The sequence below is a fragment of the Pogona vitticeps genome, chromosome 5 (genome assembly GCF_051106095.1).
Source record: "Pogona vitticeps strain Pit_001003342236 chromosome 5, PviZW2.1, whole genome shotgun sequence".
In the NCBI taxonomy this organism is placed as follows: Eukaryota; Metazoa; Chordata; class Lepidosauria; order Squamata; family Agamidae; genus Pogona; species Pogona vitticeps.
Window position 1 is genome coordinate 173,413,295 of NC_135787.1, and position 20,424 is coordinate 173,433,718.

The window sequence follows — 20,424 nt, forward strand, 5'->3', positions numbered from 1 at the left end:
CAGAACTCTCTTCCTGTGCATGCTTTCTGAATATCTGGAAGGGGTTGTAGCATTTAAGAATTGTGAACCAAGTGATTTGTTTTATTTTACAGGCATGAATGACATTCATATCTGTTGATACATTCATATCCATACAAAAATCCAGTCCAACCTACCGTGTTTCCCCGAAAAGAAGACAGGGTCTTATATTAACTTTTGCTCCAAAAGGGCGTATTTTCATGGGATGCTTTACTTTTTTCATGTACAGTATAACCATCAACGTTTACTCAAATACAGTCATGTCTTCTTCTGGTTGTTGCACAATGGTGGAGGGTGGACTTTCACTTAACTAGGACTTATTTTGGGAGTAGGGCTTATATTATGAGCATCCTGAAAAAACATACTAGGGCTTATTTTCAGGTTAGGTTTTATTTTCAGGGAAACAGGGTAGATCATTTAGGGCAGGGGAGGGTGTGATTTTGTTGCTTACTGTTAAACAACTGGGAATCAATAGTCTTACCCATGGATTGCAATCCACAGTCAGAGATCTAAGAGAAGATCCTATTCTACCTTCTGTGCACTCTCAGTGCAATGTCATCATGCATTTTACTCTTCCCTTCTACAGTAATGTAGCATTGATATCTGAAGCAGGGACTTGCACTTCTTCCCTATGAAAATTGAATATGTTCCCATGATCAGAAGCAGAAAGCAACACTCTCTTCCTTTCCTGTATTATCATTAATATCTGAACCAGATTCTTCCAAGTATTCTGCCATCACAGGCTCCATGAAAATTAGATCCTATTGAAAGAATTTACTATTTTAGGTTTGTGCTCACCAGCTGCTAAAGACTTTAAAAAAAGTTTCAGATACATTTCTTGTTTATAAATGAGCCAGAAACAGTTGAATCAGCTTTATTATTTTTCACTTTACTATAGAACTCCCCCCCGCCCCCTTTTCTAATGTAAAATGCTGTGTATTGTTTCATCCTCTCCAGTGAGCTTGTGAAAAATCCCAATTTGATTTCTACAGTAAAAATGTAGCCTTTAATTCAAGTTTAGATGTGGTGCTACAGTATGTAGCAGGTCCAGCAATACAAGAGGCATGTTTAAGTAAAGCACAGGAGCTCCTTATAAATTAAAAAAGGGTTGTTAAAACTTGTTGTCTGTCCCTTAATGCAGCGGTCCCCAACCTTTTTGGGACCACGGATGGGCTGAGCCTCTGAGGAAGGTGAGGTCGGCCTGCAGGTGCGCACACACTCTCGGGCGCATGCACGAAGCGGTGGGGGAGCACCCACCAGCACCGGTGTGATTGCTTCCCCACCCCTTCACGCATGCGTGGGGCGCCTGCTCTCCCACCCACCCACCCCTTCGTGAGGGTGCTTAGGCACTTGGGTGCATGCGTGAAGGGGTTGCAGAGCACTGACACCGGCACTGGCATGCGCGCATGTGCACACAGCAGCTGTAGGGAGGGGAGTGCTTGCGGGGAGACAGAGGTCTGTCTTCTCGGCCTGGTCCGGATCAGGCTATGGCTCGGCACCGGGCCAGGGGTTGGGGACCTCTGCCTTAATGTTCCCCCCCCCCAAAAAAAGAATATAGTAATTTGGGCTCAATTTAGGAGGAGCCAAGTTCTTTAACAGCAACAGGTACCTGTGAGTAGCTGTCAAGGATGGACGAGCAGTTCTCAGTTCCCTGCTGTCACTTGTTATGGACCTGAAAAAAGCACCACTTTAACCTGGGTTGCTGGAAAACATTGCCCAGGGACAATTTCCTCGGTACCTCGGCTTGCATGCAGATTTCTAGACACAAAACCAGGAGAGTAAGGGGCAGAGTGGGTTTGGTTCTGTGAAATACAATACAGTGCTTTACAAGCAGTGTGTATGTCTCTCTTTGCTAGCCTACTGGCATCCTTCTCAGGTAGGAAGAATTAAAAGGGGGACATTGGTAGCAAACATGAAAATAAGAACACCTTACTTCCAAAACCAAAGTGTCTAGTTATATACCACTCTATAGTCCTTCAAGCTCTGGATGGTTTACGACTGAATTATGCAGACTACAGATTGTTCCCCCCACCTCCCACTCCCAGTGAGCTGAATAATCAGTATACTGACCTTGGAAGCATAAAAGGTTGAGTCAACCTCAAACCTGAGCCCCGGATGAAGCTCAGGTTATGAGCAGTGTCCTCAATGTTTTACAGCAGTTTAACCATTGCTCCACGAGGCTCCTTCCACATTTTCTCACTTTGTCCATTAAACTGCTATGTGTTCCTGGGAGCCAGACAACCAATACTTGTAAGGTCTCAGCTAACTCTTATAGATTGCATTTACCCTATCTCCAGATGACAAGTTGGCTTCAGTTGTTCACTTCCCTCTTTTTGTAATTAGAAGCATTTCTAGGGCTCAGGGGATGGATTCCTGCGCGCGGGGCTCTAGTTTGTAGATTGAACACAGTTCCCATGTTTGTTTGAAATGATGTAGCAAAAGTCTGCTCTGTTTCAAGTGGCTTACTATTAGCATTCTTCCAAATTTCCTTTACCATGCATTAAATAGATAATTGTCACAAGGGTCTGGTAGAGCAGCCCATACATACATGTCCCTTATATTTGGTTTGCTTCCTTGCTAGGTAATGGTGATAGTGTAGATCTCTTGCCCCTTCTTCCTCCTCTTTCAGTTATATTAGCAACAGGATCACTGACCTCAACCTGTTATTCAAGAAGGTAGCCCTCTTCCTTGCATAAAGCCAGTGCGACAATGGATATTGGGCAAGCTGGTGGTAGCAAGCAGGTGGCAGTCACTTTTACAACACTATGGAAAGGAAATTTACAGAACATTCCATAACGCATAGGAAGAAGCAGATTGAATTTCGTTTGAGGATAGAGGAATCAATCAGAATACTTGGGATCTATTATATGAAAATTAAAAATTAAAAAAATAATATTTGGGATCTATTTATAGGGAGAGGGACAGCACACTCTTTATTGATCTCTGTGTGTGTAAGGATTGTGTGCTTACAGTAAATGCCTGTGTTTCTGTTAAGAAGATGAAACCTAGATACATGCAACATGTATACTAAGGGGTCCCTACAAGTGTGTTATTTGGGATCATATGGTTTTTGAATCTGCTTGATTGATCTTGTTTGATATTTGTAGAATGTACTACCACCTGCAGTCATTAGGTGGCAGACTTTCATAACCTTCAGTGAGCAAGCTCTGCAGAAGGCCTCTAAGCAGAGAAGTTGGAGAGAAAATACAGTGAATGTTGCTTCCTCCTAAAGGGTTGCTGAATGCTTGGGTGTACATATAGATACAGATACAGCCGCATGTGTGAAGGAAGGGGTGGGAAAGAAAAGTGAAAAAGAAGTGTGGAGGAAGCAGGAAGAAGAGAATGAGCAGAGTGAATGAGTCTATTGGTGTATAGGTGGAAGGAAAGAACATGGGTGTAGGGAGAGGAGACTTTGCTCTAATGCTCAGGAGAAGGTTACATCTAAATAAATTAGAGGACAAGATTGCCATGGTTGGTGGTCGGGAAACAAACGGACGTCTAAACTATGCAGTATTTGATACTTCTTGTTAAAACTAGCTGTGAGTTTCTAACATGGCAATATTGCAGCAGCGGTGACTCCCAGCTCTTTAACTGCTCCAGTGGTTTCATCATAGATCAATCTCTCTGAGAGGGAACAGCTTTTTTAGCAGGAGAGTTACATAAAATATTAATAGACTGCTCTGTAAGTCACAGTGTCTTTTAGGAGCCTGTTCTTGATGTGATCTGTTTTGTCACATTGAGCCAGGATTTCATTTCCTTGGGAAATAAGACAAATTCAGTGCTGGCATTTGTAGATGACCTGAGTTCTGATCTTTCCATTTTCAGCCTGAAAATATGTCTCTTTCCTTAACTAGATGGCTCTTCCTAAGTTGTACAGTATTTGGATATGCACATGTGCAGATACGGACACTTGGAGGAAAGACTGATTTCTTAGCTTTCAAAGGAAACAGTATAATATTATAAAGTGATGAGCCCTCCTTGCAAATCAGTCATACTCAGAACTATCAGCTACTTTCTGTTAAAGTGCAGGTATGTCTCTGGATCACACTACCGTATGCATAGATCCGGGTACAGCCCTCAAGATTCTTGTTAGAATCATGCCATTCCTGTTAAGCAATTCTCTATTGCTCACAATTGCAAGAATAATTTTGAAATTTTGATTAAAACTTCACTATCAAGGACTCACTCAAACTTTTTAACTATAAACATTAGCAATTGAGAGAGAAGCTCTGCGTGTCCTTAGGAATCTATGACCAGGCATCTGTTTCTTTTATTAAAATGTTGTGCAAAAGTTAGAATACACCTCCAGTTTTTTTGCCCAAGACAATGACCATATATGTACACACTTACTTGAGAGCAGACCAGTTAGATGTAGAACTTCTGAACAGTGTTACATAGAATGAATGTTAATGTTTATAGCTGGACCAAAACACCAAATCGGACTTCCTGGAAAATATATCCCTTTGCGAAGACCTAAACAACTGGAAAGGCACAGCCTTTATGTTACTTATTCACCCATTATCATTCTGTTTGTTACCTTGAAAAGTAACAGCATGTATCTGCAATCACACTGTGACTTTCTGCTCACCTTACACTGAAGTAATTTCTATACAAGTGTTTTACATTTCGGTTTTTAATTTCCTAACTTTTTTTCCAAAAAGACAATTGCATCCAAACATCTCTTCTCTACCCCTGCCTTTTAAGTTCCTTTCAGAATTTCCTATTTTTCCCACCACCATTGCCACCAGTTTTCCGGAACTGTATACACTAGCATTTTTGCCAGGTTATAATTCTCGAAGACATTTTTACAGGATCTCTGGAGCTGTTCAGAGATTAGCTGCCAAAACTGAAATATTGTTACTCCTGGGACCAAATATAGGCCTTTACTCATTAAGAATAGTGCTTCCATAGCTTACATTTCACTTTATGTGTCTCTAAATAGAACAAAGTAAAAGTCTGCATGTAGATATATTATACAAAATTATATAGAGCCAAACACTTCTACATATGATATGCTTCCAAAAGGAAATCACTTTTGGGTAATTGTCTATATTTTGGATTGCCTTGTCATCAAGGTTTTGAAGATGTCCTATTTCTGTTCTACAGCTTGTCTGACTTTCATGTACATTCAGTTTCATTGCATGTAAGCCATCCTAACCTTGGGATGAGGAATTTTCTGAAATTTCTCTGAGTGGAGATTGTGGTCAGTGCCATCAGGTGTAACTTAGGCAACGGGATCTGGCCTTTGTATGGCCAAACCTCTGTTTTTACATAATCCCAGTTTGATATTTCACTTGATATTTGAATTGCAGCTAACACCATAATGAGTTGCAACAAGTCAGTTTGATGGTTAGTGGTTTGAAGTACATTTGTTTGAAATGAGTTGCTATGGCTAATTGACAAAATGCCAGCCACCTATCATTTGCATGTATCCTCATGTACACAGTCAGGCACCCAGCATGCTGCTGGCATATGCCTGGCACTTTATCATATGTGACAATGTCCCTAATTCCTTTTGCATGCAAATCCAGTTGAATTTTGGCCAAAGTATTTTTCTACAGGGTGGTTGTGTTCATACGGGAACATTCAAATATATGGTGCCCCAGTTGTACCCTGTAGTAATACAGTCCAACCAAAGATTTAGCTTTAACCAGGTATCAAACTTCATTCTCCCAAAAGGAGAATTTTGTCAGTAGGGTTCTGGGCTAGTGCACCTGGCACTCTGGATTGACCCAAGTTATTCTGCCAGTGATTGCAAAGCACAATATCTTCCATCCAGTCTCTCTCCTGATTCCAGATATGCAATGGAAACCAGCTGGACTAGCAGCTGAAGTTTCTGCACATGTGAGGGAAGGAAGTAAGATACCCAAGGTCAAGCTGTATGGCTTGAATAGTTCTATTTAGTAGCAGAAGATAAAATTTGGGAGGCTCAGAAGAGTTACTTTCTTGAGGGGGGCTGCAGCTTCCAGAATTCTTCTTGTCAGCGTGGTCTGGAGAAAAGCAACATTAGTAAGATTTGATGTTGAAAACAGCGACTGCCTCCCACATCCCAACATCTACAACCTCAGACAGCTGCTTCACTTTACCTAATGGTAGGGCCTGCCATTTTGTCTCCGCTTTTGGCTTCACTTCCAGAAGTATGTGTGTTAGCACAGCCATCTGCTCTGAAGAAGTATACAGGTGAACAGTTGCTCTGGACTCTAGTGATTGTAAACTGTAAATTTACCCTTTTGTTAGCCACAGGTGATGAAAACAGCCTAAATGTTCCTTCAAACTGGAAGCTGGTGTTGAGAAAGTTTGTGGATTCCCAGATTTGCAGTCATTTCTGGTCACATCGCCTTTTTAAATTTTCCCCATGGGTGATTTCATTCCTCATCCATAAAGTGACAATTTATCCTGTATCACTTTTGTGATACAGGAAAAGATTGTCTGTGAAGATAAAAACCAATAGATAAAAAAAAGAAAATAAGGTTGTAGTAGGATCAGAGTGTGAAAGGAATGGATAAATAGGAAGACTATTTGTGGACAACTTTGAGAATAGCAATTGATTAAAAATAGCTGTAGAATATTAAAATGATCAGGTCTAGTGACTAGAATATTATTTTATTCATTACACGTTTACTTTGTGCTTCCTCTCCAAAGTGTGTCTACTCTGCTTATACTCCAACAACCCTTTAAGGAAGCTTTGGCTGATTGCTGATAATTATGTCCAAATTGCTCAGGGAACATCGTGATTGATAGGAGATTTGAACTCACATCTTCCTCCTCCTCCAGTCTCCCTAAACACTAACTGTCAAACCACACTGGCTTTATTTTAGTGATAAAGAGTCTGAACATAATGCCGGGAGGGGGGAAATACTTTATGATCCAGATTCCCCAAACAAAATAAGTTTGCCAGAATCAGAGGTTTGCCAGACTAGGAAATTTAGTGAGAGATGGCTAGAAAGACATGTATTAAAAGTGATATACAGTGGTGCCCTGCTTGAAGATTACCCTGCTTGACGCTGAAATCGCTTAACGATGAGGTTTTTGTGATCGCTATAGCGATCGCAAAACGATGTTTCAATGGGGAAAATCCGCTTTACGACGATCAGTTCCCTGCTTCGGGAACCGATTTTTCGCTTCACAACGATCTTTACAGCTGATCATCAGGTTTCCAAATGGCCTCCCGCTGTTTTCAGGACCTATTTCCAGAAAACAGCGATTGAAAATGGCTTCCCCTATGGAGGATTTTTGCTGGACGATGAGGTATTTCACCCAGTGGAACGCATTAACTGGTTTTTAATGCATTTCAATGGTTGTTTTACTTTCACTTGACGACGATTTCGCTTAACAGCGATTTGAACAGAAGAGATTATCGTCGTCAAGTGAGGCACCACTGTAAATGGATGGAGAACAGTAAGCTAGAGGTAATTATTCTTTCTAATAGATTGCCCAGTCTTGATAGCCCCCCAGTATGAATGCAACGAAATAAAGGCTGCAGAAAAGCAAAATAGAGAAATTGGAATGCTGGCCTGAATCTCTGGATATGCAAAAGCACCTGCCTCAAGAAATACAAATGGGACAGCTCCTCTCTCCATCGCTAACAATACAATAAAGTTTGAGTACACTTCTGAGTGTCCAGTGGAAGAGGAAAATTCATAGAAATGGGTTTGGAGGAAGAATGAATTAGGTTGTTTTATATCTGAAGCTGGGAGGGCGGCAACTGTGACCCTTAAGGTTTTTCTGGACTGAATCTCTCATAATATCTCACCTTTAGCTATGCTGATTATGGCTAATGGGATTTGAAATCCAAGTTTGCATGAAGCATTGGCCTTTGTACCCATTTGTGTACAAGGAGAAGGGGCAGGGGGAGCTAACTGAAACCTGGAACAGCAATTCTCCTGTTGAGAACTACAAATACAGTCCCTCTTGTAACCAAATTATTGGTCTGATAATACGATTGTGTGAAGCGACAATGATGTAATGCACAAGTACAATATGTAGGTAACTTTCCCTTTAAAACTTTTTATCGCCATCTGCTGGTTCAGACCTGGCAGACTACTTTCCCAACCTCTTGCAGTAACTTGTCGTTCTGGCATCATCTTGCTAAACTCCACCCATATAGCAGAATATTCTTAATATTGTTTGAGTGCAGAGATTTGTTTTTTTGTAAATGTAACAGGATTTTTTTTCAGTTAAGCATTCTATGCATTTGTGTCTGCAATTAATCTCTGTTCTGCAGTGTCTGCTTTAAGAGTTGCCGTTGTCTTTATTGAGGTTTCTTCCCTCTTAATTTATTTTTTATTTATTTAAATATATTTTCCCCTCCTTTCTCCTTAAAAAGGATCCAAGGCAGCTCACATAATTAAAAAACAGTATTTAAAGTTAACAGCAATGAGTATACAAATACAAATAACATACTAAAAAACATAAGCGACAGCAAAATACATTCCAGGAAGTAAGGTACAATAATCCATTTAAAAAGATAAGCACCAAAATACATTCAAAGCAGTAAAGTACAACAATCCAGTTAAAGCCCCACTCAGGCAGGCAGTCACGGAAGGGAAGCTTGCCTAAAGAGAAAGGTCTTTGCTTGCTTACAGAAGGACAGTAAAGATGGGGCCAGCCTAGCTTCCTGTGGGAGGGAGTTCCGAAGTCTGGGAGCAGCAACAGAGAAGGCCCTGTCCCATCTACCCACCAAGCACACTTGTGAAGGTGGTGGGAATAAGAGAAAGGCCTCTCATGATGAATGTAATACTTGAGCAGGCTCATTAAGGGATTTATGGTCCTTGAGATAGCTAGGGCTCTATAAGCTGTCACGAGTCCACTGAAGACTCAGAGTATCCCAAGTAGATACCCTGAAGCTAAAAACCAGTCAGTGGGCATTTGCCTGGCAGATTTGGCCTCTGGATAGTTTAGATGTGTATCACACAAATGGAAAAAGTTTCTGAAAAAGTGGACTTGATATAGCAGTAAGTCTTTAAGGTGACACAATGTTTTTTGTGTGTTTTAGTGTGTCTGTGTGTTTGTGTGTGGGGGGTGTTGTTGGTTGGTTTTGTTTTATTTCTTTGTCTGATATACTTGCAGATTAGCCTGGCTACATCTTTGAAAACCGTGTTGTATTTGACACCTAAGACCTATTGAGCTATTTGCTTGAAAGCTGAACAACCATAGCCTCTAGAGTGAGGACAAAAATGTGCGCGCACACACACACACACGAACGAGCATTATCCCATACAGCATCATGTCCCACAGCATCAGAAATTTTCACTGAGCGCTAAAGCCTCTGTTGTGCTTATAGAACTTCAGTGATCAAATCCCCAACTTTGTCAGAGTCACCAAATCTTTACACCAAATGCACGTTCAGAGCCTTCTCCGGACATACACATTTAGTTTGTGAATGTCTCTGCTGCAGTAGGGCAGCATGGCCTTCCTGAGCTGGGCTTATATGCCCTGTGCATGTTCAGATGAATGTCTTAATAGGGGACCTGTCTTGCTTTATCCTATGTGTGGTCTTCCAGATATTGGGCTCTTAACTGGGGTCAGCCTCAGTCAGCATGGTTGGTGATCAGGAATAAATAGGAATTGGTGTGGTTCAGCAACATCTAGAAGGCCATAGATGCCCCATCACTTACCTTCTGGGGCCTGTTTTGGTCCAGGGATGCATGTCCCAGTAGGTTAGACATATTGTACACTTTTGTATGGATTGTGTTGCCTTCATTAGGCCATTGCTTCTGAAAGTTCTTCTGGCTAATCAACACCTCCTTGATGACATATTTATTTTGGGTAGGCTGACTTTTCTGCGATAGAAATCCAGAATGATTTTAAGCACTGTTGACCCCTCAGTCTTACCACATTCATATATGTATTTGTGTGTATATATAACTTCTGACTGTTTTCGTGTTGTTGTGATATGCTACAGCTTAGGTTTACCAGCCTAATTTTTTTTGCTTGCATCCTTGTTATGTTTGCTCATGATTAGTTTTGTCTTATTTCCTTTCCTTTCATTTTCTACTATAGTTACAAGCCCCCAGTGTGAAGGGCTTTGATTTTGCAAAGCAGCATTTAGGCCAGCACAACAAAGATGACATCCTGATCATCCATGAGCCAACTCCTCTGCCAGGACCAATTAAGGACACCACTCCCTCTGAAAACGGTGACTTACCAAGCCCCAAAACCAAGATCTCTTCAAAGCCATCCAAGAATGTCCGCCACAGAGGGAGGTCAGTTCAGATGATGAGAAAATGTTTGGCACAGATCAAAGTTACAGTAATTATGTATGGGGGATTATTTTGCTCTGTTAAGTATTTTTGAATAGCATTTGTTCAGGTACCTCCATTTTACATTAAACCACAAGGATTTGTGGATAGTGCTTTCTTAAAGTCTTCTACTGGACTTCTTAATTATGGAGATTATTCAGTTCAGAAATGTAAAATGAGCAGGGATATGCCTTTTGAATGTGTGGAGTTAATGGGGTTTTAATTGTACAGCTAAATGTTAGAATATTTCAAGCATGTACAACAACAGATAAAGTGATCAAACAAAAACATGGGTTATTCTGCTAAAAACGTTTTTAGCAAAAAAAGTTACTGGATTTTTGTTTTGCTTTGGCTCTTATGCTGATGACTGAATTTGAGGCCAGATTGTCTTGGGCGAAATGAAATTGTCATTTGGTGTATGGGTTGGCTGCTTAATTTTTTAAAAAGCTAATGAACACTCCAATAATGCATAGCTAAATGTTTAATATTAAATTCATCTTTCTTCAGTTTGCTTGCCTGCTATTTGCTTTTCTCAACTTTGAATGTTTGCTGCATTATTTTCGAAAGCTTAAGAATAGCCACAATGTCTATAGCCCTCCTTGTACAGTTAAATAGAAGCAGTACTTTTCCTTTACAGCGTTACCCATGATATAATTAAAAGATTTAAAAATGCAAAGCAGAGGAATTAAAATCATAGTGCTAAAGCAGCGTGGAATGATTACATCTGTTAAAACTTGTAGAAAAATGTAAAAGTCAAGAAATTCATTCAAGTTTGTAATGGGTGGGGATGGGGGCGATTCCCACTTTTCTGAGCTGCTTGTATTCAACACAGGCAGTTTAGTTGTTAGGTCTGTTCAATGGCAATTAGAGATCTCTGCCATTAATTTGTTTCATCTTTCAATCCTATATATAAAGGAATATTACAGTATTTATCTCTGCCCTAAATTAATTGCCATTCATGCATTAAACCATGTTACTGATCACAGTGAAATGCAGAGAAAAGGATTGCCAACTATCTATATGGGTATGTGTGTGAATATATACATTTGAATCTGCTGGTATTTGACTGACCCTTTTGCATATCTCTGTAAATGTCCCGGTGTGTGACCTGAAAGCAAATGGAATTATAATTAAGAACTTGAGCTAAGTTTAGGTCTATTGAATAGCTGGATAAATAGCCAGCCAAGAAGTCTCTGGACACCTCCTAGTGTTCAGTTGTGTAGAAACAGTTTATATAAATTTATATGATGATGCTAGTGATGATGTTGACATACTTTTAAAAAATGATTTGTTTGTTTTTTCCTGGATCAACAGAGTTTCCCCTTCTGATGCTGACTCAACAGCAAGTGAACAGTCAAGTGGTCGGGAAACAGGAGAAGACACTGCAAGGCCACAGACTGCTGTCAATGAGGTCAAACCTCATAGAGTCAGCAAAACTGGTATGCCATTGATTTCATAAGACTAAAATAATGGATACATGTGCTTATTTGTGGATCATACAGGTGTGCCTGGAAATCTGTAGACAATTTCACATGGAGGCAGCTTCAAATAGATACATATGTTCTTGCTCTGAGGTGATGAACTGGACTGTAGTCAGTGCAGGCTTATGCTCCAGTTCTTTGTTATTTTTAGTGCAACAGACTGCATAGTTACCTTTCCAATTTCTGAATCATAGAATAAATATATAATAGGCATTTGGCTTGTTCTGTAATGTCTCCTTGTCAGATTTATTGTGACAATATGCTAGGTCAGCTAATAAAAAAGCAGTAGCTCCAACTGTCTTTCATTGAGATTTGAGCTGCAGTTCATCCAACTCTGAGTGGGAGCCAAGCATAGTAACCTTCTATTACTTTTTAGAGCACTTTTTATTCCTTGATTCATATTGCTGCTCATTGTGTTCCAAGGGGCACTTTCTCTGGCCATGTACCCCAACTGAACAATAATGATGAATCAAGGTATTTTTATATTGTTCTGTTCCAGACATGCAATAGGTCCAAGTTGGTTTCAGACCTTCATGGGGTGGTGGTGGAGTGGAATGTTATATATTACTTCAAGTGGCATGTGAAAGATCTCAAAATTAACAGCAACCTTTGCTGTGTGTGAAATGTATGGTAGGGTGTCAGGGAAACATCTAACCCCTGCCCACACACTTTAATTCAATTGATGGTATATTCTCCAGAAGTCTTTAATAATAATCATCATGTGCCATCAAGTCAATTCTGATTAATAGCAACTTTTCCAGGGTTTTCCAGGTAGAGAATACTCAGAAGTAGTTTACCATTCCCTTCTTCTTGTCCTGGGACTGTGCAGCTTGCCCAAGGCCACACAGGCTGGCTCTGTTTTGTAGGAGTCACAGTGTGGAATTGAACACCCAAACTCTGTCTCCACACCTGCCTAACCCACTGTCCTATCCACCCCACTAGATGTCTAACTATGTGCTCTTTCTGAACAGTTGATTCAACTCACTCTTGTTCAACTTCCAAAACTGAAATACTGCATAGTTTTTTTTTCTTTATTTTCTCTCTGTGACAATTTGCTGAATCTGTAACCACATTGTCTTAATCTTTCCTTTGGATGCTGCCAGGAATAAACAGAGTGGGTAAGTTTCCAAAGAAAGTGCAACTGTTTTGCAATAAATCAACATAATGCTCAGTCTCGATGATGAGAGTTTTGATGGTAAATATTTTTAGAGTAGACTTGGCTTTCAACAGCTAGAATCCTGTCATTATTTACGTTGGCATAAAGTGGAGTGGCTAGATTACTGCAGCAAATTACCACTAGTTATAGAGCTGTTTCTTCCATTCCTAGTCATATGACTGGTGCACAGTGAGAATATAAGCTGTAACTGGCTATTTAGTAGCAATTTGCCACAGAGATTTATGCCATTGGAGTTCCAATATTTTTTAATGCACCCACCTGTCACTAGAGGACAATGTTACCTTTATAGAAACATGAAGTTGCTGTACATTGAATCAGACTGTCAATCCATTAAAATCAGCCTTGCCTGTTTTCAAAGCCTCTCTGGAGATTTCTTGAAGTTCGCTTTCACATCACCTGCTACCTGACCAAGGAATGTAAAAATCCCCCGTTCTTGATTTTATTGTATTTCTTTGATCCTACATAGATTTTCTTCCTGTGCTTCTTTTCTGTTCCAGTGCAGAACATTTTTGCTACCACCATCAACATTTATACCTATTTAAAAACATTTTCCTGACATGTGCACTCATTTACCCATTTCACTTAATATATGCATTTTACATAAACATTTTTCCATCTGTACACATTTAACTGTTTGCATTTTAAAATACACACAGGCTTCTGCACACCTTATTTCTCTGAAACGGTCTTTAAGCCTTTCAGTAGTGCAATTGTCTGTAATGGGGTGGGCTTCTTCTCATAGACTTTGTGAATTGAAACTGATCAAACCTATGTCATTTTACCTATTCTTCAGTGAATGCATAATCCTTGTTCTTTCTTCTCTGCCCCATAACAGCCTGTAAACAGTTGCCATTCAAGCTTTAAGAAAGCCTGAGCCATTCATTGGTCATGCTGGGAGATTCTGGCAGTTTGAGTCCCAAACACTGCAGTTGTCACCCATCAGTTAAAAGGCTTTCTAATGCAATAAAAATAGCCATTGGCAGATAGATATATAGATGCAGCCATTGATAAATTTAACTATATCCACATGCTCAGACCCCTTGGAGAAATCCAATCAGTGCTACTTAATGCTTACAAGCCTCTAATAATACACTAATACACATTTTTGTTGATTTATACATTTACCATTTGTTGGGTCAAGACGTCTGTGGCATTTAGGGAGTGTGACAGGGAGTTTATTTTAAATGAAGACTAAAATAAAGTTATGCAAAAATGTTATAAATTATATCTTGTAGTTCAATCCGGGTTTTTCTCTATATTATGTATTGCTCCTGTTATTTACCAAGCATCTATAAATTATCTGAAAGCCTTCCTTGCAGCTTTATATGTTCATGTTTATGAGTAACATGATTCTTTGTTTCTGTTCTGACTTAAATGATGTCATTCAAATGGTGGCTGAATAGCTGATGTGGAATTTATTGCAATTTCTTGTACTCCCTAGGCCTTGACTAGAATTATTAAGCAAGCATCTCCTCTGTTTTCTTTATACTTGTAATTCAGGGCCTCCACAAATCAGTAATGGAACAGAGCAACACTCTTCAGCCTCCATATTTGAGCATGTGGACCGAATGTCACGTTCCTCTGAAGTCAGCAGGAGAGTCCCTAGCAAAATCCAGTTAATTGCTATGCAGCCGATTGCAGCACCTCCATCTCAGAACCAACCGCTTTCTGATCGAGTAGCTGAAACCAACAAAATTAACAAGGAGGTAATCCATTTAGCAATGGATATTATCCATTTATGGCAATCCATTTTTCACTGCCTATAATAAAAAGATCATGAATCTCACACTAAAAGCATATCTATATCATTAATTTAAATTATTTAATAAAATGTTCTTGCTTTTCTTACGGGGGAGGGTCCCACTGCCAATATCTTAACATTGTTACTAAAGTGCTGGCTGGAGTCCAATTAAATAATTATGCTGGCATAAGTCATAGTGTAAATTTTAGCAGGAAATTGCTGCTACTTAAGAAGTCAGTGTTTGCATTTCTTGTTGCATGCCAAATCGCATGACTGGTGTATGACAGGAAATACAGTTGGTGACTTCTTAATCAGCGACAGTTTGCCAAAGGACATATGCTGACATGCATAAATGATAGGATTCTGACCACCGTTCCTATGATTGGAGAAGGTAAGCCTTGTAGCAGTGTTGCTTGAAGGCTCTACAGCAGTTTACAAGCACTCATCTTTTGAAAGTGACAACTTGCATATATCCTTTAACTTTTGTTAATCCTGTTCTTCACTGTGATCTTATTCTATTCCTTATCACCTTGACCTGTGCCATTCTCAAGTTGGCTTCTTAAGGGAATTGACAGAATCACAGAGGATAACTTGGGAACGAAAGCATCACAAGGTCTTGTTAAGAACTGCCCTACATAGAACCTTATCATCTGAGGAAGATAATAAGAAATAAGTAACAGGAAAAGAAGATGCACTATGTGTTTTTGTGTCTGACCTGGTGAACTTATGGGCAAAGTAATTGGATTAGTCACTTAGTTTAAATCTAGTGGCTAGTCCAAACAAGGGTAAACCCATTGGATTAGTTGTTTAATGGTGAGTTAAACGTTGTTTCACTGGGTCTGCCCTAGTTGGGACTACCAGCTGGATTCAAATCCCTTATTAATTTCCTTAAACTGTTATGGTCTTGAAAGCTTATCTGTGCATTTAAGTCCCAGTGTTTGTCAGTCTTTACTGGATTGGAGTGAAGATATACACACACTGTGTTGTATACGTACATACACTGAATTTGATACTCATATACGTATAATTATATGTACAAAGGAACTTGCATTTCATGATGTGTACCTATGTTTTCTTGAAAGTGGCACACCAGCCAAATTGCAACAGGAAATTGGGGTCATAAGAGAATAGTAAAAGAGCAAACAGGGAGAGATGGGCGAACACATTGCTCCAGGGAAGCCTTTGACCAGACACAGATGAAAGGAAGTAAAAAATGGAAAAGAGGCTGAAAGCATTCTCACCACGTATGGCTCACTGCTTTGGTTTTGCATCCTACCAATCAGCTTCTGCTGGGGCTGATAATCCTGCTGCGCCTCTGCATCAAGGATGATTGATCATGCAGTGATTCCCAGTGCAGAGAAACAGGGGAATTACCTGCGGTCAGGGAAGACGTACCCATAGAAGAATGACTTACACAGACCAGATGCACGTGAGCTGAGCTCTCTTGAGAGCGATAGTTCTGGAAACCTCTTGGAGCATGCCTGGTTGTGCACGCTCCACATGTGTTTTACCTATTAACCTCATATTGTTGCCTCATTCCCCTCTGCCTTACTGCCATGCTTTTATGGTAATCCGCAGAAGGTGCAATGTGATGTGTGTCATGCATTTTTATTAGCATGCCATGCTCTCTTTCTTAATTGCTCTGGCAGTGTTAATCATCATGCTGTGTGTAATAATTCTTCTCCCTGCAAAGTCGGTGGATGATTTACACACGAAATGAGTGAAATATTGAGGTTTAAGAGGGAAGTGTTTTCAGTCTATTTCTCCTTACAGTTTTGCTTTTCCTCATGATCCCTTTCTGTCACAGCAGAGGAAGACTGTTTATTACAAAATATATTCTCTGCTTCTGATTCCTTCTTTCTTTGAAGATACAGACAGCTCTGAGGCATAAATCTGAAATTGAGCATCACCGCAACAAGATCCGACTTCGAGCTAAGCGGAAAGGACATTATGAATTTCCAATTGTAGATGATATGGTTATTATTGATACCAAAGAGCAGCAGAGAATGTACCGCAAGGCACAGATGCAGATAGATAAGATCTTGGATCCTGGGGGCAATATGCCAACTGTTTTCATAGAACCCAGGAAAAGGTAAGGAAGTGGGGTTATGTGGAATCTATTCTCTATTGACATGAAAGAATGCAATGACTTGTCATACTGTGTTCTGTTAAAAAAGAGAGAGAGAGACAAGCTTGCAAAAGCGAAAAAGGAATAGACAGCAGAAGGCAAAAGACACTGACTTCCAAGTTGTAAAAGGACCTGGCTTGGTTAATTTAAATGTGATTTCTTCCATACAAGCCTTCTGCAATATGGATATCTCTGACCTGGTGTCTAACTCTGAATAATTTTTTTGATTACATTGGGGTGGATGTTCACCAGCAGGAATGGTCTTTTCAGCAATGTCATCTTGATTACGTAATGTTGTCCTATGATGTCTCTGCGGTCAGCTTATTGATGTTTTTCTTCTATAAATAGGTTAGGCCTACATGTACTTTCTGAAGTTTTTTGGAGAATAATTTCCACCTGTTTCATTCCCTAGCTTTGCCTTCTATTAATATTAATAGATCAGCTTTACATTTTTTTTATTTTTAACAAAGATAGCAGTTACATAATTATTGTGGGCTAACTTGTTGGTCTCTTTGTGTGGGAGGCAAGATAAAAATGATGAAAACTGATAATAAATAATGAAATTGGTTTGTTAACTGTATGCCCATATCACAGGTCGGGCCATGCAGTTTAAAAAGAAAAAAGCAAAGTGTGCTGCTTATATATCACCCCATAGCACCTAAAGCAGGGGTCGTGAACCCCCGGTCCGTGGCACTGTTCCGGTCCGTGGGCTTGCCAGAACTGGGCTATGGATACGGATCTCTGCCCCCTGCATGCACACGTGGTGGGTGTGTCACATTCACACGGGGGGCATGTCACACGCACAGGGGCATGTTGTGCTCGCGGTGGGCATGTCACACTCACGTGAGGCGAGTGTCGTGCTTGCGATGGGCGTGTCACACTTGTGCAGGGGCATGTTGTGCTTGTGGTGGGCGTATCGTGCTCGTGCACATGCACGACACGACCTGTGCAAGTGTGACACACCCACTGTGCTTGCGCAGGGGTGCCCCTGCCCCCTGCGCACATGGAGCCTGCTCCCCCCATCCGGCTCACGGCCCCAAAAAGGTTGGGGACCGCTGACCTAAAGCACTCTCTTTAATTATACAAGGTACACATTGTCCCACCCCTGTGATCTAGGTACTCAGTTTACCAACCTTGGAAGAATGGAAGGTTGAATGAATCTCAATATGACTACCTGGGATTGAACCAGGTCGCAAGCAGAATTTTGGCTGCAGTTTACTGCAGCGTAACCACTCTGCCATGAGGCTCTTACTGTATTCTGCTAAATCTTCTCCATATTCTGATGGTTGGAATCATTATGCCATGTAGCAATTAAATTTTTAATGATATATTGGTCACTTTTCAGCCAGAGTGCACAATGCAGCTTACAAAAGTAAAAACAGTAATATGCAACTGATAAAAATACTAAACCGTGGAGAAGATGAAAGATTTAGCATAAAGAACACGTAGACAGATTTTTAAAAGCTAGGAATCCTAAAAAGCATTTTCCAAAAGTCATTTAGGTTCTATATACTTTTCAGGAATAATTGTAAAGTAACAGAATCCTCTTCATTTATGGAAACAGAATGGCAAACCTCTAAATATTGCTGCCTACCAGCAATCTTCTTTGCACAACAGGTCATGCATTGGTTATAAAATTTGGCATGTGACCAGTCATGCAACCAGTTATATTAAGGATTCTTGGCTAGAAGGGAAGAACTGATGCAGAGTTTTTCTTCTAGGTGCAGTTTGATTTAATAATATTTAGACTAAGATATTTACTTTTTAATTTTGCTTCATTTTTTCATAGTTCGCGGGCCAAACGTTCTCCAAAACAGCGTCGGCGTCATCAGATAAATGGCAGCCCAATGGATGCTGACAAGGACAGGCTGATCACAACTGACAGTGATGGAACGTACAAGAGACCTCCTGGAGTCAACAACTCTGCCTATATTGTATGTTTGAATCTTTGGGAAGGGCAGCCTTTATATTCCAAAGTTGAAAGGGTTTTTTGCAGCACTGATACATTTTGCTTAAATCAGAAGAGTGAAAGCATGTGTTGTATAAAATGGTGATGCAGGGGTGTTGCTGACCAGGTGCTCTTCCAGTGGTTTGAATTACAGATGCCGTGGACTATAGGCAACATTGGGATTATGGGAACTGCGCTCTGAAACAACAGCCTGCCCAGATTCCCTTCCAGCAGCACCCCTGTTGGGGTGTCCCTTCCCCACTGCTGCCCCCTGAAAGGAGTGAAATAGTTTGCAAAAGGAGTGGGATGGATTGCACTTAATTAAAATACACGTGGTAGCTGGAAAAGTAGCACAAGCCAAACTGCACCAAAAGTGAAGCAAATAATGGGCTATATGCTCATCTGATCACCCCCTAACTTATAAAATAGGTTCTCTTAGTGTGATTTTGGTCTACTCAGTGGATCCTCAGAAGATATATTTCACTTCCCTCTATATGCAGAAAAATGTGCCGTCTCTTTTTTAGCTTCATCTCCACTGTTGAGAAGATACAAGCATAGGGTAATAAATCATGTGGCATTTGAAGTTAAAGGTAACATACAAACTATATGGCACAGTTGAGTTATAGGTTGTGGCTAGTTTCAGAATGCTTTCCGAAATATGCTGGACATCACCACCTATGTGCTTCAAAAGAATGGGGGCAGTTAACATGTGTATACCTTAATGTGTGCAAATGAATGTGCAGAATTTCATAGACAGATTATGACTCTGTAAAAAGTAAAGCGGACTCTCAAAATGGTGGGAGTCTTCTTTACACTGCCAATTTTCTGTATGCCTTACAGTCTGATCCTGACCTTCCTGCTGAACCTCATACACCATCTTCAGCAGAACTGGGGAAGTTTTCAGGTTTGCCACCACATACCTCCCCGTACGTCCCTCCTCAGCCATCCATTGAAGAAGCCCGACAGACCATGCATTCTCTCCTGGATGATGCCTTTGCTTTGGTAGCTCCCTGTAGCCAAGCATCCAGTTCTGCTGCCATCACACACCCTGGTGGATCAGGAGGACAGCCAACAAACACTCCTGTTCGAACTGCGCGGGATACTCCAAGCAGCCAGTGGGGCTCACCATATGGCCTGAGTCACACAGTAAGTAGCCTGCTTATTGATCAGTTTAAGTACCAAGGCTTCCAAAGTTCATAAGAACCAATAATTGCTTTTAATATTCTGCTCTGTCCTATCCTACTGCAAAGGTTAAAGGTAGATTAAATATAATTATCAACATAGCCCAATTGAACCCAACCAAAGTCCAGTATTCTGCTGCCAGAGTACAGTGGGGTCTCGACTTATGAACTTAATCTGTATTGGAAAGTGGTTCTTAGGTCGAAAAGTTCGTAGGTTGAATCTGCATTTCCCATAGGAATGCATTAAAAACCGTTTAATCTGTATCTGCTCTTTTCCGTCCATAGAAACTAATGGGAAGCTGCTATTCTGCCTTCTGCCACTAGAGGGGGATATTTTTCTTTTTTTTCCCCCCCTTAGGTTCAGGAAACTGAGGAGGAAGGTAGGGAACAGTTTGCAAAGCACTTTAGAAATCTTTTTTTTCAACGAAGCCAATTTTAAATCATGTTTTAAAGCATGTTGTGCTGATTTTTTCAGCACAAAGACACACAGGCAGGCTTTTTAGGTGCTG

The 20,424-nt window shown here is 40.4% G+C and overlaps 1 protein-coding gene across 7 annotated transcripts in view; it reads left to right on the top strand.

Annotated features, from left to right (window-relative positions):
* Positions 1-20,424, top strand: part of KIAA1549 (KIAA1549 ortholog) — a 136,128-nt gene that overhangs the window by 102,841 nt on the left and 12,863 nt on the right. For 4 of the 7 annotated variants that reach the window (XM_078376227.1, XM_078376228.1, XM_078376229.1 and 1 more), the window contains exons 11-17: positions 10,021-10,223; positions 11,574-11,698; positions 12,844-12,858; positions 14,418-14,623; positions 16,527-16,750; positions 18,576-18,720; positions 19,575-19,880. In XM_078376227.1, the coding sequence (XP_078232353.1) occupies positions 10,021-10,223; positions 11,574-11,698; positions 12,844-12,858; positions 14,418-14,623; positions 16,527-16,750; positions 18,576-18,720; positions 19,575-19,880 (1,224 nt within the window). The remainder of the gene's footprint in view (positions 1-10,020; positions 10,224-11,573; positions 11,699-12,843; positions 12,859-14,417; positions 14,624-16,526; positions 16,751-18,575; positions 18,721-19,574; positions 19,881-20,424) is intronic. The other 3 variants (XM_020800454.3, XM_072999981.2, XM_078376231.1) reach the window with 1 other exon arrangement.